At 40.9% G+C, this 24,979-nt stretch overlaps 1 protein-coding gene across 50 annotated transcripts in view; it reads left to right on the plus strand.

Moving 5' to 3' along the window:
- Nucleotides 1-24,979, plus strand: part of NEB (nebulin) — a 152,892-nt gene that overhangs the window by 13,200 nt on the left and 114,713 nt on the right. For all 50 annotated transcript variants that reach the window (XM_083403736.1, XM_083403769.1, XM_083403780.1 and 47 more), the window contains 32 exons: nt 809-913; nt 1,103-1,207; nt 1,317-1,421; nt 1,836-1,940; nt 4,374-4,478; nt 4,643-4,750; nt 5,512-5,628; nt 7,307-7,408; nt 7,496-7,603; nt 7,691-7,795; nt 9,011-9,109; nt 9,562-9,666; nt 10,370-10,477; nt 10,571-10,684; nt 12,293-12,394; nt 12,509-12,616; nt 12,694-12,798; nt 14,045-14,143; nt 14,262-14,366; nt 14,792-14,899; nt 15,004-15,117; nt 16,033-16,230; nt 17,014-17,121; nt 18,649-18,747; nt 19,181-19,285; nt 19,395-19,502; nt 19,969-20,280; nt 20,366-20,572; nt 21,734-21,838; nt 22,465-22,572; nt 22,709-23,020; nt 24,264-24,470. In XM_083403736.1, coding sequence (XP_083259862.1) covers nt 809-913; nt 1,103-1,207; nt 1,317-1,421; nt 1,836-1,940; nt 4,374-4,478; nt 4,643-4,750; nt 5,512-5,628; nt 7,307-7,408; nt 7,496-7,603; nt 7,691-7,795; nt 9,011-9,109; nt 9,562-9,666; nt 10,370-10,477; nt 10,571-10,684; nt 12,293-12,394; nt 12,509-12,616; nt 12,694-12,798; nt 14,045-14,143; nt 14,262-14,366; nt 14,792-14,899; nt 15,004-15,117; nt 16,033-16,230; nt 17,014-17,121; nt 18,649-18,747; nt 19,181-19,285; nt 19,395-19,502; nt 19,969-20,280; nt 20,366-20,572; nt 21,734-21,838; nt 22,465-22,572; nt 22,709-23,020; nt 24,264-24,470 — 4,101 coding nt within the window. The remainder of the gene's footprint in view (nt 1-808; nt 914-1,102; nt 1,208-1,316; nt 1,422-1,835; nt 1,941-4,373; nt 4,479-4,642; nt 4,751-5,511; nt 5,629-7,306; nt 7,409-7,495; nt 7,604-7,690; nt 7,796-9,010; nt 9,110-9,561; nt 9,667-10,369; nt 10,478-10,570; nt 10,685-12,292; nt 12,395-12,508; nt 12,617-12,693; nt 12,799-14,044; nt 14,144-14,261; nt 14,367-14,791; nt 14,900-15,003; nt 15,118-16,032; nt 16,231-17,013; nt 17,122-18,648; nt 18,748-19,180; nt 19,286-19,394; nt 19,503-19,968; nt 20,281-20,365; nt 20,573-21,733; nt 21,839-22,464; nt 22,573-22,708; nt 23,021-24,263; nt 24,471-24,979) is intronic.

A 24,979-nucleotide genomic window follows, 5' to 3' on the forward strand; every position in this document is an offset into this window, starting at 1 on the left:
ATAAAAGCTTTTTTGACCAGCGACACCCACAGACCCACCCACCCACCTACAAACATACACATGTTCTTATTCAATAAAGGAAATGTGTGGACATCGAGGCACTGTGGTCCAAGATTGGCAAACACAGGCTGGGTGCTGATGTTCACTCAGATAACTCACCTGTATTGAGATGCACATTCATACCTGGGCATCTCTGATGAAGCCTCCACTTTCACTTAAAGGTATAGTTGGAAGTGGACATTTCCAGGTGCTTAAAATGTCCACGCTCGTAAAACATGGTGATGCATGTATCTGTTTTTGTTGTTGTTTTAGTTTTATTGAGTTATATTGCAAATACATACAGATCAAAACTTTTAAACGTGAAAAGAAGAAAAATAATTTTAAAAGGTTACAAAGAACAAAAAAAGAAAAGAAAGAAGAAAAGCAGAAATTTAAATAAATTACATAAACTAATACAATTAAATCTTAATGAAGATAAGAAAAAATCATAGATGGAACAGCGTTAATTCATAAGACTTTGCAAACCAAATACATACACTTTAAACAGTTACCTCTTACATATCGTCTGTTTTCCTAAGAAGCTAACACTTCTTAGGTATTTCATTTTTCATATTCTTTTGTTCTTTGGACTTCCGTCAGTCTCAGGACACTTTAATTCCTAATTAAAACCAACTTACCTGTATTTCAGTACATCCCTCATCTTGGTATCAGGGAGCTTTTTACCTTTGCAATGTTATTCTAGAAACATGTATCTGTTGTATATGCTGTTAATTATGGGTTCCCTATTCTGTATATATGGTTTCTGTAGGTTAAATATCGCATGGCTGGTGAAGCGGCAAAGACTAACTGTCACGTGGATGGACAAGCAAGAGACATAGAACACGCAAAGAAGGTCTCCCAGCAAGTTAGCAAGGTAAGTCTGAAAAACAGGAAGGGGGCAGATATGGTAAATCTCTCTGGGGAGTAAATTCCACATTTGTGAAGCTGCCACTGAATTTATTCTTCTTCTTTAGGGGATATTTGGCTGTAAAATGTCCAGAGCATAGGCTTTAGGTGAACAAACAGAGGTGCTTCCCTTAACCTTGCCGGTTTGTCTCTCTAGGTGTTATACAAACAGAACTGGGAAGAGAATAAGGAAAAGTACCTGCTCCCCCCTGATGCTCCTGAGTTTGTGCAGGCTGTAAAAGCTTCCGAAATGTACAGCAAGGTAGGCCAGGGCCCGAAAGGCCCTGTATTATTTCCCCGTTCATTTGGTGCCTCCTTCATTCAGCTTATGTTTCCCAAATGGAACGTGTTGTTGCTTCCCTTCCTCTAAGAAACGATACACCGAAGACTGGGAATCGGACAAAGCATTATTCTACCCTTATGATGACAGCCCTGAACTAAGGAGAGTAGCACTGGCGCAAAAGTCCCTCAGTGATGTAAGTACCAAGATCCTGCTAGTGTGATGTGGACCTGTGTTGTTGGATAAGGGAGTCTGTGTTTAACACGCTTCAGGCGGCAAGCACTTGATAGGATCATTAAGATACTTTAGTCAGCATGAGGGTGTGGGTGGGTGTTCTCTTCCTAAGCTGAAAAGTAAGGATAACTTGTCCTTCAAGCAGCATGCAGCTGCAATCCTAAGCACTTTTGCTCCCTGACATTACTGAGACTTACTTCAGAGTAAACCTGCTTGGGATTGCCAAACGCTATAGAGCAGTGGTGCTAATTTGATTGCCTTTATTTTACTAGTGAGTGCAAGCTAGCTCCTCTGTGAATAGCCGTGTTAAGAGAAAGCAAGAGTGAATGTCTTCCTTGTTGTAACAAGCAAGTCTTGTCTGTCCCTGTTATTTCAGATTGTCTACAAAAAGGGGCACGATGAACGCAAAGCTAAATACACTTCTCTGCCAGACCCACCTGATGTGGAGCTTGCCAGGAAAGTGACCCGACAGCTCAGTGATGTGAGTATACTCTAGTGTTAATTCTTAGCATAGAGGACAGGGAAAATACCAAGTGCTGTAAAAGGCAAAGCTATGCTTACCACGTGGCCTTCTGCAGTCATTCTGGCCCCATCTCGATTTCCTGTTGAATCTTACCTTTCCCTCTCTTCCACCCTCTTTTTCCATAAGTGGAGACTGCTATTGTACTCAGGTCCTGCTTGCCAGCTTCCCATGGACTGTCCATACACCATATATTTAAAGTACATGACTATCACCAAAGAATCTTGGGAACTGCAGTTTACCCCAAACAGAGATACAATTCCCAGCACCCTAAACAAACAGTTCCCAGGGTGCTTTGAAGGAAGTGACGGTGTGTACCCAGCCTTGATTCACTACTGCGAGAACTTGATCTGATCTAGCAGGGTTTTTCTCATTTACATTAAGCATTAAAAAATAACTACCCATCTGATTCATGTTTGGTAGTACCACTGGTCCTGCTAGCTAGGGATGATGGGAATTGTAGTCCAAAAACAGCTGGAGACCCAAGTTTGGGAAACCCTGGTCTAATCCCATTTTGAATCTTTCTAAGTTGGTGGCCATCAGTACATCTAGTAGCAGAGAATTCCATAGTTTAACTATACGTTGTGTGAAGAAGCGTTTCTTCTTGAATATTTTACCATTCAACTTCATTATAAGAGCCTTGCTGGATCAGACCAAAGGCAAATTAGGCAATCTATTGTGTGAGGTAATTCAGTTATGGAAACCTCCGCTGAAGAGACCTAAAATGCTAAAAAAAATAAAAATAAATGTGCCTCCCTATTCCATTTCCATACAAAATAATGCTTCACAGACTTGGGAAATGTGACGGCAAACAGAATGCCCATATCTGATTTCATGCGTTGAATTAATTGCACAACTGATGAATTCCACAACCATGAAGCATGACTAATAAAGTTGATATTTAGGTATAATTAATCTAGTACCACGATGGAAAGAAGAGGGATGAAATTAATGTGGTCGTGTAATTTGTTGTAAATAGCCAGTAAATGAAACTCAGAACCAAAGCAGATTGTGATAACAAAAATAATGTCTGACCCCCTCATTTACGTTAGTCATGAATTGCTGCATTTTTCATTGTTCTCTTCCTTTACTGGAATGTCTCTTAATATATCTCACTACTGGTCTCTCTAATTTCCCCAAAAATTTACCTTTTAGGGATAGGATAGGCAACCAAAGGACCAGAAGTTGAGGGCAGGAAGATTAATAAGAGTAGTTTGGAAGCCAAGGCTTTTTGGTGGTGGGAGAATGAAAGATTATTGAGTTAGTGGGAAAGTGCTGTAGTTCAATGGTAGAACATCTTCCTTGCCTGCTGAGTTCAATCTCCAGCATCTCCAGGTATGACTGGGAGAGATCGCTGCCTGAAAACCCGGAAAACCACTGCCAGCCAGTGTAGACAAAACTGAACTAGATAGACTAGTGGTCTGACTCCATATAAGCCAGCTTCCTATGTTCATATGAGATCCTGGGGTTTTTGGTGACCCCCTTTCTTTCCTGTCTGTCAGCACCACCACTTATACAATTAGTGAGAAACTTTCATACGTCTATGTAGCCTTTTGTTCCATAAGGGGTACATTTTATATTTATTGTTATTCATTATCTTAGGGCCAATAACAGGTGTATAGATTCTACGTTACTGTGAAGATTTGATTGAATTCTCTACAAATTCTGGCTGCTACTGTAGCATACATGAAATGCAGCCAGGATTTTAATTGCAAAAGGTTGGAAAGGAGAAACTATCCCATCCAAATTAGACTGGCAAAATAAATTGAGGGAATATGCAGAACTAGCCAGATTATCAGCAAGGTTCCGAGATGTTACTGATGAAAAATTCAATAGGGAGTGGGATGTATACAGAGTTTATTTAAAAGAACATTGCAAAAATATAAATCCATTGGCAGATCTGGATTGACTTTCTGCATGTAATAGGAGAATCTCATAAAATTAATGTAATTGAAACAACCTAGAGGAGACAAAATTTAGCGTGCAGATAAAGAATATAATCTGGGAACCACAATGGGGGGACCGGAGATCATGTTGAATCCAACTACAAATTGTTACATGCAACAAGGACCAACTATGGAATGAATGTTTATTTTTATTTTCCCTTTCTGTGGATTACTTATGTTACACGGTTTTTAAAACCAATGAAGCAGGGAGAAAGAGAGAGAAAGAGAGAGAGAGAGAGAGAGAGAGAATTCTATACAAATTCAAGTTGAAGTCCCCTCACCTCCCAATAATGCTCAGGAGTAAAAAGAAAAACGGGAAACATTTAAGGGGATGTTGAAAAGTATAGTGGTTTCATAGCAGCTGTTATGAAACAAACATATTATAGGAGTTGATGTGATTCCTTTAGTTGGCTGTGCACAGTTCAATATTTGTTTTTGTTTTCTACAGCGCAACTATCATGAAGACTATGACAAGAAGATCAAGGGCAAATGGAGCCAAACTCCATGCTATGATGTTGCGGTTGCCAGAATGAACGCTGATATCTTGAGCCCGGTAAAAAATGTGTATTGCAATTCAGCAAATGAGTACGACTTTTGTGCTTTGATCATTGTGTTTCCGCGCTGCTTTCTAGATTCTCATTTCCTTTCCCAGTTAAATTCCAACTTAGACCTGTATTTTACTGAACTGAGTATAACTGTATTTTCTGCTCCCTACAGAGAAAATACCAAGAAAACTGGGAGAATCAGAAAGACCAAATCTACTTTATGCAGACTGAAACACCAGAGTATGCAGTTAATAAGAAAGCTGGAATTGCTGCCAGTAAGGTATGCTTAATATCCTCAGTACTTATTTAGATTGTGCCCTATCTGAAATACTTTAGCAATTTCCCAATCCGTATTTAAATAGGCATCCACTGTTATTCCCGTTTTGCAAGTGAAATGAATATTGCATCCATTTTCAACATGTTCAAGGCCTTTTGCTGCCCTAGGTGGAATGGGGAGTATTCTTGATTGTCTCTCTGTTTATATGCAGAAAGGTCAGCTTCTGTGGGCTCCCCTTGTATTGTGCTGCCCCAGATAGCTGCTTAATCTGCTTCTGTGGTCAAAGTCACCTTGCTGCTGGGCTCCGCAACACTGAGTAGTTGGCAATTCTCTTGGCTCTTAGTATTACTGAAGACACTGGGCACTGACAATACAATTTTTTGCCCATTGTTATCTTTCTCAAATTCCATAGCATAATTTCAGCACAATGGATAATACAGCCTGAAAAGTTTTTTTTTTAAACACGCACACAGAGCATCACTTGCAGGTATAACACATTTTACTTACATCACATGAGATGAGCACAAACAGCTGCTTGAATCACATAAGAAGTGCCAACTGTTGGCTGTAAATGGCACTAAATTTCTTAAGAGTCTTAGTTTTGCACTTTTCCCTCGCTGAAGAAGCTAAGTAAATTACTCAAACATATTTTACAAAAAGAATTGAAAGATAAGCAACACTATAAATAGTGCCAACCAGGAATTTAAGAGACTCAAAGTACACAAGTTTGGAAAAGTGAGTGTTTTTCTTCTTAATTTTGCTAGATAAAATACAAAGAAGATTACGAAAAATCCAAGGCTTCTACAGATTATAATGTGCTTCCAGCTACAGAGAACCCGCTGCTTAAACATCTGAAAGCTGCTGGAAATCTTGTGAATGATGTAAGTGTGGTTCGTTTCTCCAGGGATAATTTTGGCCAAGACCAATCAATAGTTTGTTGTAGCCATTCATTATTCAGAATTAGGACTCTTTTTATGGATTTGCTTTGCAAGCCTATGGATTTGCTTTGCAAGTTAGCTAGATCAACTGACTAACAATCTTTTATTGATTAAAAATGTGCCTCTGATTAAAACCTATCAAAAATTGTTAGCCACAATAGCTGAATGGGCTCTTTAGATTCAAATACTTTGGAATGCTAGTAGTTAGAGGACAAGAGGTGGAGAGAGATCTGTTGCCTTTATGGACAGATAGGAACAGAGGTGAAAGCTGTTCCCTAGTTCTGCTGGATCTCTCAGTGGCCTTTGATACCATCAACCATTACATCCTTCTGAACCATCTAGAGGAGCTGGGGACACTATTATGCGGTGGTTCCATTCCTTCCTCCTAGGCTGTGTTCAGAAAGTGGCGGTGGGGGATGAGTGTTCAGACCCCTGGGCTCTCACTTGTGGGGTGCCTCAGGCTCCATCCTCTCCCCCATCCTTTTTAACATCTACATGAAGTTGCTGGGAGAGATCATCAGGGGGTTTGGGCTAGGTGTCCGCCAGTATGCAAATGATACCCAGCTCCACCTCTCCTTCAAATCTGAACCAATGAGGGCAGTGAAGGTCCTGTGTGAGTGTCTGGAGGCAGTTGGCAGATGGATGGCGGCTAGCAGATTGAGGTTGAATGCTGACAAGACAGAAGTATTGTTCTTGGGGGCAGGGCAAGTGGAGAGGACTCCCTGGTCCTGAACAGGGTAACCGTGCCCCAAAAAGGACTCTCAGCTGTCCATGAAGGCCATCTGGCATGCAGGCTGAGATCCTACCTGCCCTCATACTGTCTCACCAGAGTGGTGCGTGCCCTGGTTATATCCCACTTGGACTACTGCAATGCACTCTACGTGGGGCTACCTTTGAAGGTGACTCGGAAACTACAACTAATCCAGAAAGCTAGACTGTTGACAGGGAGTGGCTGTCGAGACCATATACACTGAGTACGTTTCCAAGCACAATTCAAAGTGCTGGTGCTGACCTTTAAAGTCCTAAACGGCTTCAGCACAGTATACCTGGAGCATCTCTGCCCCCATCGTTCAGCCCAAACACTGAGGTCCAGCTCCAACAGCCTTCTGGTGGTTCCCTCACTGCAAGAAGGCAAGTAACAGGGAACCAGGCAGAAGGCCTTCTCAGCAATGGAGCCCTTCCTGTGGAACACCCTCCCATCAGATGTCAAGGAAATAAACAACTACCTGACTTTTAGAAGACATCTGAAGGCAGCCCTGTTTAGGGAAGTTTTTAATGTCTGACGTTTTATTGTATTTTTAATATTTTGCTGGATGCCACCCAGATGGGTGGGGTATACTACTACTACTACCACTACTAATAATAATAAAATAAAATAAATAATTAAATTATAGGACATCTCTGCTAACCACTGTTGCAAACAGGGTTCTTTGGTCTGATCCAGCAAGGCTCTGCCTAAATTCTTACCATCCTGGGTCAGAAAAAAAATGTGCATTTGAATCCTTCTCAGCAAATTTAAGGCAGCCCAAGCTTGCTAATTTAATGGCACCATGATGAGTGGAGGGAACCATGCTATTTGATGGGGGTCTTTTACAATATGGCTTTTCCTTCCACCTGACAGAGGTTATATAAGGAAGCATATGAAAAAGCGAAAGGAAGCAGCATTAATTACTGTGACACTCCCAAATATCAGATTGACAACGTTCTGAAGAACTTCAGCGATGTAAGTATGGCAGCAATTAAATAGTGGTCCCAATGAGACTTCCATAAACTGGTAAGTTTGTTGTAACTTCCGGCAATTCTCCTCCAGGTTAAATATAAAGAGGGATATCAGCAGAATATCTTGGGCCACTACATAGGCACCTTTGAGGACCCATATCAAACACACTGCATGAAAGTTGCAGCCATGAAGAGCGATGTAAGTATAGATTCCATTTCCTTATGCTGTCTTCCCCTGTTCAGATGAAGTTTCTGGTGGTTATTGATCCCTTGTGACCTTTCCTAGAAAAACTACAAAGCCGACTATGAAGAGGACAAGGGAAAGGGCTACTTCCCTCAGACCATAACTCAAGAATATGAAGCCATGAAGAAGTTAGACCAGTGCAAAGATGTGAGTATTTGCTTCCTATGGGATCTTACCTTCATCCTATCTTAGCTTATGCTACGTGATCAGGAATTTCAAGGAGTTCATGAAAGGAGCCGAAGTGTTTCCTTTTAAAATTTCTTACAGATTTTCCAGAAGCATGCAACATTTCAAATGCGTAAATCACAATTTAAAACACAGATGAATTAACAAATATACATCTATGTTAACATATATACACAAGCCAAAGATCAGGCTTAGGCTAAGTACTAATTAATTGCATCAATCATGGATTTTAATAATTCACAGAACTGAAGATAAGTGCTCTTCCCTCTTTTGAAATATTCATCCTACTAATAAAAGGTCTGTTTTGAGTCAGGTGCAAATTATACATTACTCATGAAGGCATGTAATGGAGCTGTAATACTTCTCTTTGACTGAAAAGCAGTCATAGAAGGCAGGTTATTATTAGTGGGGGGGGGGGGGGAGAATATGAGAGAATGATTTTGATGTCCAACGGAGAAAAGCTTCAGCTACTTCTCTGCTGAGAATTTCAGCCTCTTGGGGCTTTACTTCATTAAAATAAAAATGGTGTGGCTTTCTGCAGTCATTTGCATGTGAATTGTAGCTAACCCTCAGGTCTCGTAATTTTGAAAGGTGACATCTTCATAGCTTTTTACAGGTTTCTTGTGACATCTACTGGCCAGAATATGCTTAGCTTTCTCACACATAACTTCTCAACACAGGGCTAATAATGGTCTATGCCTCTGATTTATATATACAGCCAGTCCAGCCATATGTATGAATGGTGCTTGGCAAGTATATATGGTTTTGTGCCAGGGTTGCACCATCATCTGTGATTCTGTTGTCTGTGAAATCCCATAAGATGATGTTGAACAGTAAATATACTAAAATCTGTTTCATCTTTCATGAGCTGGACATCTGAAGCCCATTGGAACTTTATAACTTTGGTAGTCTTGAGTGCTTTCAGATCTGGAAAAGACAGTCTTGCAATCTTGGTTGGCCAGTAGTATTTTTGATGATTAAATGAATACTGTTGTATCTGAATTGAATTAGAAGTCTATTTATTCATTTATTTACATTTTTATTTATTTCATAAAATTTATGTACTGCTTGATTTGTAAAAGCAACAACAACCTCAAAGCGATTTACTGCTGTATAATTCTGTTATTACTGGTACCTGCTGGAAATTAAATGTCTTTGTCTTTTTCTTCCCTCTAGCATACCTACAAAAAGCATCCTGATAAGCTCAAATTTACACAAGTGACAGATTCTCCTGTTCAGACACAAGCGCAGATCAATTCCAAGCAGCTGAGTGATGTAAGTTACCTGGCAACTCAAACAAACTCCAACTCAAGCAACAAACTCTTAGGTTTCACTAGACCATGTCTGGCAAACAAGCTTCCGCTGGTGATGTTGTGTCTTCACCTCGCGACAACACTGGAAGTGACCCAGAACAAACAGATCAACAATTCATAAATGGGCATAATGCTTGTTCTGTAAGATGACTCGATAGATTTATGCAGAAGCAGGAATACACACTGGCCTACTCTGTTAACAGAGATGTGCGGATTCCAGATTCCTTGAAAGGTTTATGCCCTTGACCTGAAACCTTGTCCCTTATCTTGTGTGCATGATAGAAATGGTTGAACAATTGTCACACAAATGGTGTGTATTAGAAAGGGCAAATGTTCTTACCTCTTACTCAGTTTTATTGAGCTAGCATTTCAGCTGAAGCCCTCAGTGTCATTATTTGTTCATCTGCATTTCAGCTGAACTACAAAGCCAAACATGAGAGTGAGAAATTCAAATGTTCCATCCCTCCAGATGCCCCCTTGTTCCTCCAGTCCAGAGTCAATGCGTACAACATCAGTGATGTAAGTACATTAGAACATGACATGTTCTTTCTAGGACTGAGCTTTGTTATTCAATGCTGGTGATTTGTGAGCCCTGGGAATAGTAGACTTTTATGTTCATTAGTTGCTTATGAATGTTATCAGCTGCTTTTGTAGGAGAAGGCAATCTACTCTCTAGCGATTTTAATTTTTTTTTAAAAAAAATGTCTTATACAGTTAGAGCGTTATATACCCTCTACAATATTTTCTGCTTCTTCTTTGGCGATCACTCGTAGCTGAGTAAGATTGCCTCCCATGAATATGGTCTTAACAGTATGTCCGTAAGTGGCTGTGGAGGCCAATTCTGGATCTTCACATCCTTCCACAGTGGGGACATAGGCTTCCAGGTGGGAGTTGCCAAGCGTGCCTTCCTCTTAGCACTTTTCTCCCTTTCGTCCTGAGTTCGTGCTTCTTCAAAGTCCATGACGCCTTTGGTGAAGGCTGTTCTCCAATTGGAGTGCTCGCAGGCCAACAATTGCCAGTTGTTGGTGTTTATACTACATTATTTTATTTTATTTTACTCTGTGAGCCGCCCTGAGATCTTGTGATGAAGGCCTGTATATAAATCTAATTAAAATAATAACAATGACAAGAACACAATAATAAATGGATCAATTTTTGCATTAAATCATTCTAATATTATACCCCACCTTCCTCATGTTATTTGTTTATTCTTCTGTGTCAGACTTGCTATAAGTACGACTGGGAGACATCGAAAGATAAGAAATTTGAGATCAAGTTTGATGCCATTCCGATTCTAGCCGCCAAAGCCAATCGAAAAATTGCCAGCGATGTAAGTGTTGCAGAGAAGTGCAGTTTTCAGGCTGATTTGGATCAGCTTGCAGTGCAGAATGTTGAAGACCATCAATGTCTTATCCCCATGTAGGTGGAATATAAGAAAGCTTATGAACAGAGCAGAGGGAAGATGGTTGGAGCTCTGAGCATTGAGGACGATCCTAAAATGCTACATTCTCAAAAAGTAGCCAAACTGCAAAGCGATGTAAGTACCCATTCCGTACACACTACACCGGTTAGCACCAATAGGAGGATACCTGCAGGGTACCAAATTCTTCATCCATTTATTTAAGTACTTCTGACTCCCTGCAATAAAACTATTCTGAAATATTTGCAAAAAGCATAATGTGCAAATCACGTCCAATACTGATGTAAATGTTATTAATAATAATAGTAACAACAACAATAATAATAATGCTGCTGCTGTATATTAGAAGAGTCCTACAGATCTTTCAAAAGCTGTTTCTGTCAAACATTGATGAACCATTGCCAGTTCTGTAGCCAAAATTATGAATCAGCAAGTATAAAACATTCCATCTAGCAGGACTCCCCCAGGCCATGCCCTTTGCCAGTCCTGTTCTGCATGCTTCTCCATTGCTTTTGCCTAGCTGCTAGGTGCCTGTGAATTGTGATAATGGTCTGGATGGATAATGGAGAGGTAAGTGTGTGTGTGTGTGTGTGTGTGCCCAGGGGGTGAGGAATGGATGTTTATAGAAACCACCTCTGACTTTCACATGGCTGGAATGTAGCCTCCTGTATTAAGTTAAGAAAGTCTGCCCAGGATCCAAATAGCCAAGCACATGTGCCCAAGCATGCTGCCCTCATGGGCTTCCCCGTTTTTCCTTTTCTAGACTAGATCCTAGTCATGCTGCAACCCAGGCTACCTCAGCTCTTGGAGTGACTTTTTGTGGTTTTTGAGGAGCAGAAGGGTGCAGCCCTGAAAAGCCTTGCTAGTATATGTGCAGAAGCTCCAGTATATAGCAAAAAGGGCCACCCATAGCTATCTGGATCTTCTCAACTCCATCCTAGGACCAAATAGATAGTGCACCGCCTGTTACACCATCATTTATATATACAATCGTACCTTGGCTCTCGAACGGAATCCGTTCCAGAAGTCTGCTCGACTTCTGAAAATCTTCAAAAACCAGGGCACGGCTTCCGATTGGCTGCAGGAGCTTCCTGCACTCAGCCGGAAGCTGTATCGGACATACGGTTCCAAAGAACGTTCACAAACCAGAGCACTCACTTCGGGAGCCAAAACGTTCGAGTTGCAAGGTGTTGCAGAACCAAGGTACGACTGTATATAAAGGGGAGAGTATGCCAAGGTAGCTCTAGACGTATGTTTATTTTGATGTATTTTTTTTATTTAACAATTGATGTACCGCTTTGTTGTTAAACAACACCACCACCCTCAAAGCAGTTTAATAAAATAAAATGTTTTAAAATGGTTAATTTTTGAAAAGTTGATTAAAATCAACAGTGGCTAAAGAGAAAAGATTAAAACGTGCCAACATGTCTATCTGTCTGGATGGACTTGCCAAAACAAAAAAGGTTTTTGACAGGAACCGAAAAGAGTACAGCGAAGAAGGTGTCTGCCTGATGTCAGTCAGCAGGGAGTTCCGAAGTGTTGCTTTCTTACACCCTTACACCCACAGATTTCTTACACCCTCTTTTCTGCACCCCTTTGCTCTCCTTTCACAATGCTCTTCATTCAGGTTCAGTCGATGTGTAAAAAAACCAAAAACAAACTGTAATGACCTGCACAGTCAACTTTTATTGCTACATGACGACTTTTCTATTTCACTCCTGGCAGAGACTATATAAGGAAGCATATGAAAAAGCTAAGGGAACAAGTATCAACTACTGCGATACCCCGAAGTATCAACTTGACAATGTGCTGAAAGGCTTCAGCGATGTAAGTGTGGTTGCAATTGCTCTTAGGTTTATGGCCTAAAGAAGACTTTGCTAAACCCCATTATGCCTGTTGTAACAATTATGCCTATTTGAACATGTGGCACTTCTCCTCTAGGTTAAATATAAAGAGGGATATCAGCAGAATATCTTGGGCCACTACATAGGCACCTTTGAGGACCCATACCAATCACACTGCATGAAAGTTGCAGCCATGAAGAGTGATGTAAGTATGGATTCCACGTTCCTAACCTGTTCAGATAGAGTTCATGGTGGTTATTGACCCCTTGTGGCTTTTCCTAGAAAAACTACAAAGCCGACTATGAAGAGGACAAGGGAAAGGGCTACTTCCCTCAGACCATAACTCAAGAATATGAAGCCATGAAGAAGTTAGACCTGTGCAAAGACGTAAGTCGTGGATTCTGCAAGATCTTACTTATATCCTGAGTGACTTCACATTATACAGTCAAGATTTCCACGAAATTAATGGAAGGAGCAAGAAAAGAACTATGTACTAGAATTCTATTTACTTGAAGTTTTGAGGGTGGGAGCTCATATGGACACACACAACAGGGGCACATTTGACCCCAACTCCACACTCTCTTAACATGCAGTCGCACACCAGACAAGGAAATCTGGCTCTCCACCCACCAAGCAGCATTTGTGGCCTGCAGAGAAGTACCTGCCATTGCTGGCTTAAGTGAGAGATGAGGACTCAATGAGTAAAAAGAGAGACAAAAATTAGCAGGTGTATACACACCAGTGTTGGTACTGACTTGACAAATTGTGCACCTCAGCTTTCTGCTAATGAATAAAAATGAACCAGCAATAAAAACTTTTCAGCCCCCACTCCTGACATGCATTTTATCAGCTATTATGTCAGTGTTTGCTTTCAAATTGTTCTCACAAATTAGAGACATGATGCTTTTCTTTTAATGAAAAGCAACCTTCTAGGAGGCTGGACCTTTGAGGTAGAAGTAGCATGAGTAGAGAATATTTTGGGGGGGAAATAGGCCTGCCATAATCTGCTTCTCCCCCCCGTGCTGCTCTTCTGTTCAGAACTGTAGCTTCCCGGGGCTGCTTTTCAGTAAAATAAAACCGCTGGGTCTTCTTTCACTCTTATATGGGTCAAGTATTGTTTCCCCTCAACCTATACATTTTACAGGTTTCTTGTGACATCTTGTGGCCAAAATGTGCTTTGCCGCATGTATGCTTTCCCAAGGAAAACCATACATACCAATGCTATTCACCCTTTATAGACATAGCTGCACAAGTGATGATCTCCATCACTTTCTGTGTACTGTGGCAGAGTTAGATTACGCTTGTGATTCCCAGGTAAAATCTACCAGAATATTTCACACTTCCCTGGCTGGAGGACATACGAGTCCTCTTGGATGCTTCATATTTTTGACAGTCAGAGAACTTTAAGATTTGTGAATGTCAATGTTGCCTCTTGTGTTGCCCCCAGTTATACTTTTGCTGAATGAATGGAGGTGTGATATCTGAATTGGTTTATAAAACTCTATTTATGATGTTACTGATATATATATATATATATATATATATATATATATATATATATGACACCATAATGCCAATGCCTACTGGAAATCAACTGCCATTTTGTTTTATTTTTGCTTTCGTGTCTTCCTAGTATGCCTACAAAAAACATCCCGATAAGCTCAAATTTACACAAGTGCCAGATTCACTCGTGATGGTACAAGCACAGATTAATTCCAAGCAGCTGAGCGATGTAAGTTACCTGACAATTCGAAACATAAAACTCCTGCCTCGTTTTATGTTTCATGGGGCCTAGATTCATCTTGTGACAACACTGACTCAGAATATTATTTGTTCATCCTACGTTTCAGCTGAACTACAAAGCCAAACATGAGAGTGAGAAATTCAAATGTTCCATCCCTCCGGACGCTCCCATGTTCCTCCAGTCCAGAGTCAACGCATATAACATCAGTGATGTGAGTATGAGCCTTCACTTGTTAAATAGGTGGGTGCAGCCACTTAATGGAGTCAAAAGGATTAATTCAGATCTTCTGGTAGACCTGATAGGATAGTACTGAAATGGCCAAAAAGCAGGGTAGAGCAGTATAACAGGAAAGCAATTTCCTTGGGGGTTTTTTAAGTTCAGGCCTGCAAGTTTGATGAGAAGAGTGCTTACAATTCCATCATTAAGTAAAGAGTTGCCTCAAAGCCAGATTTTGGCTCATCTTTTGTAAATAAAGCAACGTTTTGGAAGTCGAATGGACCTCTGGAACGGATTCTGTTCAACTTCCGAGGTACGACTGTATATATTCTCTACAATCAATGGATAGATTTAATGTCATTATAGTCCTGATATTATGTCACACCTTCTTCATGTTATTTGTTTATTCTTCTGTGTCAGACTTGCTATAAGTATGACTGGGACACATCGAAAGATAAGAAATTTGAGATCAAGTTTGATGCCATTCCTATTCTTGCTGCCAAAGCCAATCGAAAAATTGCAAGTGATGTAAGTGTTACATAAAATGAAGATTTTTTTTTAAAAAAATTAAAATTATTTCTATGCAGTGGCTACAGAATGTAGAAGACCATTAATGTCTTGTCCCCATGTAGGTGGAATATAAGAAAGCTTATGAACAGAGCAGAGGGAAGATGGTTGGAGCTCTGAGCATTGAGGACGATCCTAAAATGCTACATTCTCAGAAAGTGGCCAAACAGCAGAGCGATGTAAGTACCCGTTCTGTACACATTGTAGTTAGCACTGGTAAGATGTCAGCCATGTGCCAAATTATTTGGAAACGTCAGATTATTTAGAGACTTTTAGCTCCTTCCATTCCACAAAACAAGAAGCAAGGGGAAATGGTAAAAATAATAACCTATGATTTATATCCAATACTGACTTAGTCTTGCTAATGAGTGCCAGGAAAGCACAATTGTGAAAGATATTCGGGTTCAACCTTTAAGTGAAATTAACATGAAAATGTTTCCCTTCATGATGAGCCACTGATACCACAAAGTTTCTGTCACCAAAGCCATAATTACAAAGGCTATGGACTTAGTTGAGAAAAGGAGCCTTTTTGAATCCATCCTGTTTGAATACAGTGGGATTCGCTTTCACATAAACATGCTTAGGATTGTGCTGGGCAATTATGACTTAATCCAAAAAGGGCCTAGAGATATTAAGCGGAGATGAGAAGGTTAGTACCTATTTGATGGCTATTCAGATCATCCATCTTAATGCTTAAGGCAAGACGTTAACCAGTGAAAACAGAATACTGTGTTGTCAGCTCTGCTTCTGAACTTTTGTAACAATTATGTCTGACACGTAGTGAAAACTACCATACTGTAAGAGACTGATGGGTAATCCAGTGTAGAATGCCTATTGTTCTGGTTTGATGCTTTTTAGAGGTTAAAGTTCTGCTAATACTGGTCCTATTAGCTAATAATAATATGATCTGGATAGATCCTATTGATGTAAATGTTTAGTGTATTTTTACTGTATTGCAGCAACCCAATCTTGATATAATTAAGGCATGTCTCACCATAGCCATGCAAGCAGCCTGCATTTTACAAAGTATTAGGGGGTTTTTGGGTTGTTTTGGAAGTTCTAACTCTTAAAGGTGCATGTTAATTCTTTTATAGCGTGAATACAGAAAAGGTTACGAAGAGTCAAAGACCAAGTACACGGCGCCGTTGGACATGATCCCAGTACTACAAGCAAAGAAAGCACAGGCAATTGTCAGCAACACAGACTACAAGCGTCTCATCCATAATTATTGCTATCCCCCCGACAGTATTCCTGTGGAACTTGCCAAGAAAGCCAATGCTATACAGAGTGAGGTAAGTAGTTATGCTTGTCTAGCATTGTCTAGCATTGTCCCGACCACAAGCACTCCCCTCTCTTGCAGGAGGAGAGTCTTTGTCTAGCATTGCTCAGCTAAGGAGGGTTTCACACAAACTCAAAGACATGTGATGTTTTCCCTAGGCTTTTCCTGGACTCAACAACAGCAAGCCCCAGAAACCATGCTAGGGCTGGGATAAGGTGGAAACACCAGTTGTTAACGCAGCCTACGTACTTCCCATATTTAATTACCTTAAAAATCTAATTCTAAGACGTTCACCATGATGCTAAGAATGAAAAGGATCTTGCATCTTAACAGACCCAAAGGTTGAATGAAGAATAATCAGTAGGGAATAGCAGGTGGCTCCTTACCTTTTTGATTAACTTTCTGAGAAAGGTTGAGTAGAATAAGAGACGTTTAGAGGGAAGGCCTCTGTGGATTTGAAAAGCAAACATTTTCTTACGCTTAGAAGTATAGCTTTTTCTGTGGTTTACCTGCACAGCAAAGGGATATGTGGGTTCACTTTCATGTCATTCCTGTGCTTCATTGCCCATTGATTGCGGTGAATAGTCTAGTGATCCAGGAGCTGAAGCATCAGCTTCTGAGAACATTTACATTACAGCCATGCTGGCTGGGGATGATGGGAGTTGGAGTCCCCCCAAAACATAGAGGGTTCCCAGCTGGTGATGTACATTCTTAATTCTACACGCTGGATTTGTAGAGGGTTTACTTTGTGTAAATTTAGTTAATTGCATTTTGTCGTTTTTATGGTCTTTCCCAGAATGAATACAGAGCTGACTACAACAGTGATATGAAAGGCTGTGGCTGGATACCACTTGGGTCCCTAGATGCTGAAAAAGCCAAGAGAGCTTCCGATATTATCAGTGAGGTATGTAGACCCTAAGTAGAATCAACCTTATTGACCCTGATCTAGGCCATGTGCTGCATGGAAACAGGCTTCCTAACACATGTTCCCATCTGACCGAGGAATCACATGTACAAACTGATGCTGTATACTCTGTTCCCTAGCCTTATCGAAAAACAGACTGCACATGTGTAACCCGTTTCGAAAGCTAGTTTGGAAGGGCAGGCTAGATTTGTTCCCATTTGGAACACAAGAAGATGCCCTTTGCCTAATTATACCACTGACTGATCCTTCCAAGGTTCTCCAGGGATTGAGGCAGGGACCATTTGTATGCAAATCACAATCTCTATTACTATGCTATGATCCTTCCTGCTACAGTCGTACCTTGGATCCTGAACGCCGTGGAACTCGGACGTTTTGGCTCCTGAACTCCGCAAACCCTGAGTTAATGTTCTGGTTTGTGAATGTTATTTTGGAACCCGAACATCTGACGGGGCTTCCAATTGGCTGCAGGAGCTTCCTGCAGCCAATCAGAAGCCATGATTTGGTTTTTGAATGTTTTGGAAGTTGAATGGACTTCTGGAACGGATTTCGTTCAACTTCCAAGGTACGACTGTACTCTGTCCTTTGTTTCTGGGCGAAACAGCAGATCAGGGGTTCTACATTTTTAAAGAACTTTGTGTTGTTTTAGTGGACACACTCATTCTGATGACACACTGGCAACTAAAGTAGATAAAGTACATGCAAGTTAATACAAGCCATTAGCAATGTGGCCCACACCCCGTTTTAGCCCACTGGTGTTGGATACAGGTTAAGGCTACAATCCTAACCCCATTTACCTTGGAGTAAGTCCCATTGAATTGACTAAGACTTACTTCTGAGTAGGCATGATTAGGACTGCCCTGCTAGTTGAACTTAGTTTCAACTGAAATCAATGAAACAGTTGATTCAAGACTTGAGTTCAATTGATTTAACTGGGAACTAAGTTCACCTGACTTAGTATGGCTCCAACCCATACTGTACTTACATACAGAGGTCAAAATGACACAGAAGAGTTTTGTTCTGTCCTGAAGCCATTTTACATATTTAAGAAATTTGGTTTAGCTACATTGTGGGTTTAAAATGCACAATCAAGAACATAATAACTCAATATCAATATGCAGGTTTCAGAGCATATGGGTAAATCCACTGGCATTTGCCAGCCTGAGTATTTTGGAATGGAAACTGAATGTACACAATATATTGGTCAAAGATCTGTCCATTGCAAAGACTAGATCCCGTTAAGAGGACTTTCTTGTATGTTGCTATGGAGATACTGATTTTGATGGTTTATCATATAATTAAGTGGTTGTTTTTGAAAAAAAAATGCCAGGAAAGCTTTTCTTGTGAGCAAATTCAGACCTGGATTATTTTTTAATATTTCTGAGTCAGGGCATCCTTATTATTGAAAGGCATCCTTTTAATAATACAAAAAAATGAAAGAAATGGAATAGCAAAATATAATTTCCTGTGAAGGAATTGCAGTTTTATTTTCTTTAATCTTTTGAACAGAGAAAATATCGTCAGCATCCAGACACTATTAAGTTTACACAAATTGAAGATGACCCTGTTGTAGTACAGGCTAAAATCAACCAAGCTCAAAGGAGTGATGTAAGTATTGGCACATGTTGTGTGCGTTTGTGTTGGCTAACTTTATTCTGGAGTCATCATGGGATCAATTAACCCAATAAATCATTATTTTAGGGTTGTTGTTTTTAAAGTTATATACTACTGTTCATACATCTTCCCATAATAGTTAGCTGATTCAAAAAAAAAAAAAAAAAGATGGTTTTTATTGTATGATTTCATGTATAACTATTGTGAACTTCTCTGATATTTTCTATGAATAGTGGTATATCCTTTGGTGAATTCCCACAAATCCCTTCCACCGATGGATGGACATCATTGGATGCCACCCCTTAGTTGCGATTCAACTATAAAGTTCACTTTCTAAGCATAAAACTGTACAATAAGACATAGTGAACTTTAAAGTATTCTACACTATGAATATCTTGAATATAATATACCTTGATTTATGTTCTAGGTAATTTATAAAGCCAAAAATGAAGATGTAATTCATAAATATCACCTTCCGGCAGATGCTCCCCAGTTTCTCCAGGCAAGGGTTAATTCCTACAATCTCAGCGACGTAAGTTTCCTCTCAATACATTATTATGTAACACACACATCTTAAATTCTAAAGCATAGGTGAAAAGCAACCAACTGTAGTTTCAGTGAAACATCCTGTTCTCTTCCAGAACTGCTACAAACTGGGGTTGGAAGATCTGAAATCGAAGGGATATGACCTAAGAATTGATGCTATTCCCATTAGAGCTGCCAAGGCTGCTAGACATGCTGCCAGTGATGTAAGTATTTTCTTTTCAAAGAGGCATTGCGTATGAGGAGGAAACATCATCATCATCATCTAATTAATAATGGCGGTATGATGGTTTTATAGCAATCCTTGGTTCAATTACTGGATTCAAGTGCAGGGATGGGTGGCCTGAGGGCCTCAGCCTCTTTCTGTCTGTGCAGGGTGGGCAAAAAGGAAGGGTGCGTTGCAGGGAAAACTGCAGTGGGAAAGCTGAAATGTGTAGAACAACAGAAGGAGGCTGTTGTGAGGGAGGAGCCCTTTGTAGTTGAACAGATCAAAGCAACCTTTCCCTCCCTCACCATCCCACTGGGAAGGGAAGATGAGGCAGAGAGAAAGGGGATAAAAGGAACGGACTCCAAGGAAGAAGAGAAAGAGCTGGGGCAGAATAGGGTGTGTTGGGCTGTTCACCAGGAAAACGACCTCACTTTTGATATTGTTTTTTGTGTGTGTCCTGACAGTACCAGTACAAAAAGGCCTATGAACTTGGCAAGGGTAAACTGGTTGGCTTCCAGAGTCTCCAAGACGACCCCAAGATGGTCCATTATGTGAACGTTGCCAAGATGCAGTCGGACCGGGAGTACAGGAAAGCTTACGAGGAGAGCAAAACCAAATACAACACTCCGCTGGATATGGTCAACGTTGTCGCTGCCAAGAAAGCCCAGGACATTGCTAGCAACACAAATTACAAACACTTGGTGCACCATTACACAATGTTGCCTGATGATATGACCGTGGAACGGTCCAAAAACATGATGCAGATTCAGAGTGATGTAAGTGTGTCCAAAGAGGTTTTGTTTTGTTTTGTTACATGTTCATGTGATTGATTGTTTTCTTTTCATTCTTTTCCCCACTCAGAATCTTTACAAGGCAGACTTTAACAGCTGGATGAAAGGTATCGGGTGGATCCCAATTGGTTCAATGGATGTAGAGAAAGTTAGAAAAGCAGGAGATGCTTTGAATGAGAAGAAGTACCGCCAGCACCCAGACACGCTCAAGTTCACCAGCATAGTAGACTCGCCTGTCATGGTCCAGGCTAAGCAGAACGCACTGCAGCTCAGTGATGTGAGTAGCCCTAACGGAAAGATGCCAGAACAAAGCAATTAACAATATCTAGGAAGAAATGGAACATTGTAAGAGGTGCTCATAAAAACACATTGTGGAGAAATAATCCACGTTTGTTTGGGAGATACCTGAGCCACCTTTTTTTTTTTTTTGGAGATGTATATTCACATAAAACCCTAAGCTGAAAAGACTCTAATGAGGGGGTTGCCCAACCCTCAGATGTATGACAGAAGGCAGCAAAGTCAAGAGCTTTGTCAGTTGTTGCACTGCAGCTAAGGAGCTTTCTACCCTTAGCTCAGGGGTGGAAAAACCCAGGCCTGGGGACTATTCTGTCTGGCCCCCAGGACTCTTCTCAAATCACACCCATTACCTAGGCCACATCCCCTCACTGGCCCTGCTTAATGCCCTGACTGGAATGTGCCATTGAACTGTGGTGATGTATCTTGTTTGCCTGGATGCAGAGATGGGGATGTAGAAACAACTGGTTTCTGTTAGCCTGCTGTTTACAAAAGTAAGAGTCACTCCCAGTGCCCCACCCACTCTTGCCCCTGGCCCCACCCACTCCTGGCATGTATCTCCTGCCCCTGGTAGGTTTCCCATGAAGGGCAGTGCCGGATTTACGTATAAGCTAAACAAGCTATAGCTTAGGGCCCCACTCTCTTGGTCCCCCCCCCCCCAAAAAAAAATTAAAGGAAAAAACCCCTGGATGTACATTTCCAAAATATAAGATAAAAAACAAATAAAATAAAACCTACATACATATTAGGTCCATAAATTACCATATAGCATATATTTGTTGTTGACAAAGGACAGCTGGACCATATAAAGGACAGCTGGACATATAAAGGGCCCCATTACCTTCCGTAGCTTAGGGCCTCATCAAACCTAAATCCAGCCCTGCTGAAGGGCGTCTTGTCGCATGAGCAGAAGTCCATTCTGCAGGCAGATAGACACTTTTAGTTTCCAGCCACTATTAAGGGCAAAATTTACTGCCTGATCCTATGACTGTTTATTTGGAAGCTGAGTCCTATGCTTTTTCCATGCAGCCCACAGTGTGTGTGGGCTTGCAGCCGAGGACATTTAGCCTGCTCATTGTATTCTAGGGGACATTTTCCTTGAGAACAGAAGAGTTTATTATTATCCTGTTCTTTTTGTTTGCAGAGACTATACAAAACTTCCGGAGAAGAAATGAAGCACAAATACCACTTGCCTTCAGATGCCCCTCAGTTCATCCAGGCTAAATATAATGCAGCCAACATCAGTGATGTAAGTCACTTTTTTTTTTTTTACGAGAGGTGTCTTTCATTCATGCTTTTGGTAAACAAATGCAGATTTAGATGTTCAGAAATTCATTCTCATAATAGGAACCATGTGGCTATCATAATGTGGAGATAACATTTTGATTAAAGCTACTTCTAGCTGCATGATGTAATAAGGGAAGGGGGTCGGACAGCGAATGTCATGTCAGCATGGGATATGCACCCATCATGATGAACGACTACAGTTTACAGTCGGTGGGATTGAACTAGCTGCTTTGGCAGGTTTCCTGATAGGCTTATGGGTTCCTGCTGTTTGACTGCTCAGGGTTCTGGAGTGCATGGGAGTCCTTGTGTACCTATGGACATCTTTCACATGTTCAGTTGAATGTTTAGATGTTACTGGGAGGGGACATGGCCAATGGGTTGTTTTAGCAGTGTTGAGGATAGGGCCAGAATGTACAGCCCCTCTCACCACCGCTGTCCACTGGTTTTAATGTAACTTATTCTCTAGTCATTCTTCATAGCCTAAAAGTTGAGATTCCTTGCTTTCTGTGATGATGGATTCTGAGTTATTGATCAGTAGTTGCTTGAACTACTTGCTAAATATGTGAATATCATTTTTTCCCCTCCCAGAGCTATTATAAACATGGCTATCATGAACTGATAGCCAAAGGACACAACGTATTGGGTGATTCTATTCCAATTACTCTGGCCAAGGCTTCAAGAAACATTGCTAGTGATGTAAGTACCCACATCTGCTCAGTCTTGTCTCACCTAGGGGATAGTTCTCTTATTACTTGTATAAAAATGGGTGCTTTGAGTCTGGATATCCACACACAACTTCTCTGTTTCTCTCTCTCTCCCGCTGGGACTCTAGTACAAATACAAAGAAGCCTATGAAAAAGCAAGAGGAAAACATGTTGGTTTCAGAAGCCTGCAAGATGACCCTAAGCTTGTCCATTCTATGCACGTGGCAAAGATGCAGTCTGAACGGGAGTATAGGAAAGACTATGAGAAGAGCAAGACTTGCTATCACACACCTGTGGAGATGGTCAGCATCCAAGCTGCCAAGCAGGCCCAGGATGTAGCCTCTAATACTCACTACAAACACCTGCTCCATCGTTATACCTACCTGCCAGATGCCATGAATGTTGAACTGACAAGGAACATGATGCAAATACAGAGTGATGTAAGTATTACTTTTTTAAAAAATGTCACATTTCATTGCAGTATTTCAACATCTTGGTTGAATGATGTGATGGAGGGATTAAAGGGTTGGTTACAAGTGTGAAGGGTTTGCTGGTAAGCCTATTGGTTTGAGTGGCGGTAAGCACTGGGTAAGCCTTAATCTTGGATGGAGGGGAGAAGGTAGCCTCTGCCTGCCCCTCTATGGGAAAGGGTATCCCGTTAAAACAGTGGTTCTCAACCTGTGGGTCCCCAGATGTTGTTGGACTACAACTCCCATCATCCCTGAGCTCTGGCCTTGCTAGCTAGGGGTGATGGGAGTTGTAGTTCAACAACATCTGGGGACCCAAAGGTTGAGAAAGGCTGTGTTAAAGGGTTCTGTGAGGAGCTGCTTCTGTCCAGACACCCAGGCAGGGGCTAGGGCAGGCATAGGCAAACTAAGGTTTCCAGATGTTTTGGGACTACAACTCCCATCATCCCTAGCTAACAGGACCAGTGGTCTGGGATGATGGAAATTGTAGTCTCAAAACATCTGGAGGGCTGAGTTTGCCTATGCCTGGGCTAGGGCCATAGCACTCCTCAAACAGGGACCCCTGTAGGTCATAGGGCCCCCCAAGGTTGGGTTGACCCTAGAATACACCCCCAGCAAATAGGCTGCAGTAAAATGGTATACCCAATGCCTAAGCCAAAACCTTTACATCTGTAATCAATACAGTTGTGGCCTATTTGACCAATTCTTACTTTACACTTGTCCTGTCTAGTTATTTTACTATATTGGGGTGCGGGGGTCATGGGGCCTTGGCATGCAAGCACATGGACAAATAGAATGCAGAATTAGCTAATTAAAGCAAGGACTTCAAGTTGATTGGGTGGCAAGGGGGTGGGGAGACTAAATTTCCTGGAGACATTTTCCCCACTTTAGAACAAATAAAACAATCCTTTTTGATTAGTGAATGGTTAGAATTTGGGTGGGAAAGGTGTTTTCAAATTAAATTTTAGAGAAATGGCCGTGGAATTTTGCAGCATGTATAACAAGTAGCCTATATATGATGACACTTCGGGAGTGGCATACATGTAGTTGGTCTGTATAAGAAACATTTTATTTGTTCTGGTAGATACAGATGTATCCAGTCAGGTGCAATGTATTTATTCTAGAAAGAAATGAAACTTCTGTGTATTTCTGGTTGTTTTAAAATGTTATCCCCTCAATGTCTGTCTTTTGAATTGCTCCTTGTTTTTACCCTCAGAACATTTACAAGCAAGACTATAACAGCTGGTTCAAAGGAATTGGGTGGAGTCCTCTAGGTTCTCTGGAGGTAGAAAAAGTTAGAAAGGCTGGAGACGCATTAAATGAAAGGAAGTACCGTCAGCCCCCAGACAAACTGAAGTTCACAAGCTTAATGGATGCAATGCCAATGGTTTTGGCGCAACACAACACCAAACAGCGAAGTGATGTAAGTTAGTGCCACTCCAATATTTTAAGTCCCTATTGCAGCCATCAACAAATACAGTGGTACCTTGGTTCTCAAACACCTTGGTTCTCAAACACCTTGGTTCTCAAACTCCGAAAACCTGGAAGTAAGTGTTCTGGTTTTCGAACATTTTTTGGAAGCCAAACGTTCGATGCGGTTGTCGGCTATTGTTTCTGGGGCACCTGCACCAATCAGAAGCTGGACCTTGGTTTTCGAACGTTTTGGAAGTCACTTCCAGAATGGATTAAGTTTGGTGCTTTTGTTTTTGCTATTTATTTTGTGTTTTGTTTTTGAGGCTTTTTCGGTTAATTTGTTTTTGTGACTGTGTGGAACCCAGTTCAGCTACTGATTGATTGATTGATTGATTGATTGTGTGACTGCGGAAATGGATAAAAGCTCCCCATCCAAACATTGACTGTCATCAGTGCAGGAAAAAAATAATAATTTTAATGTTTATCATCTACAATACTGTCTTATTTATTTTATAATAC

The sequence above is a fragment of the Podarcis tiliguerta genome, assembly GCF_965153285.1.
Source record: "Podarcis tiliguerta genome assembly, chromosome: 1".
In the NCBI taxonomy this organism is placed as follows: Eukaryota; Metazoa; Chordata; class Lepidosauria; order Squamata; family Lacertidae; genus Podarcis; species Podarcis tiliguerta.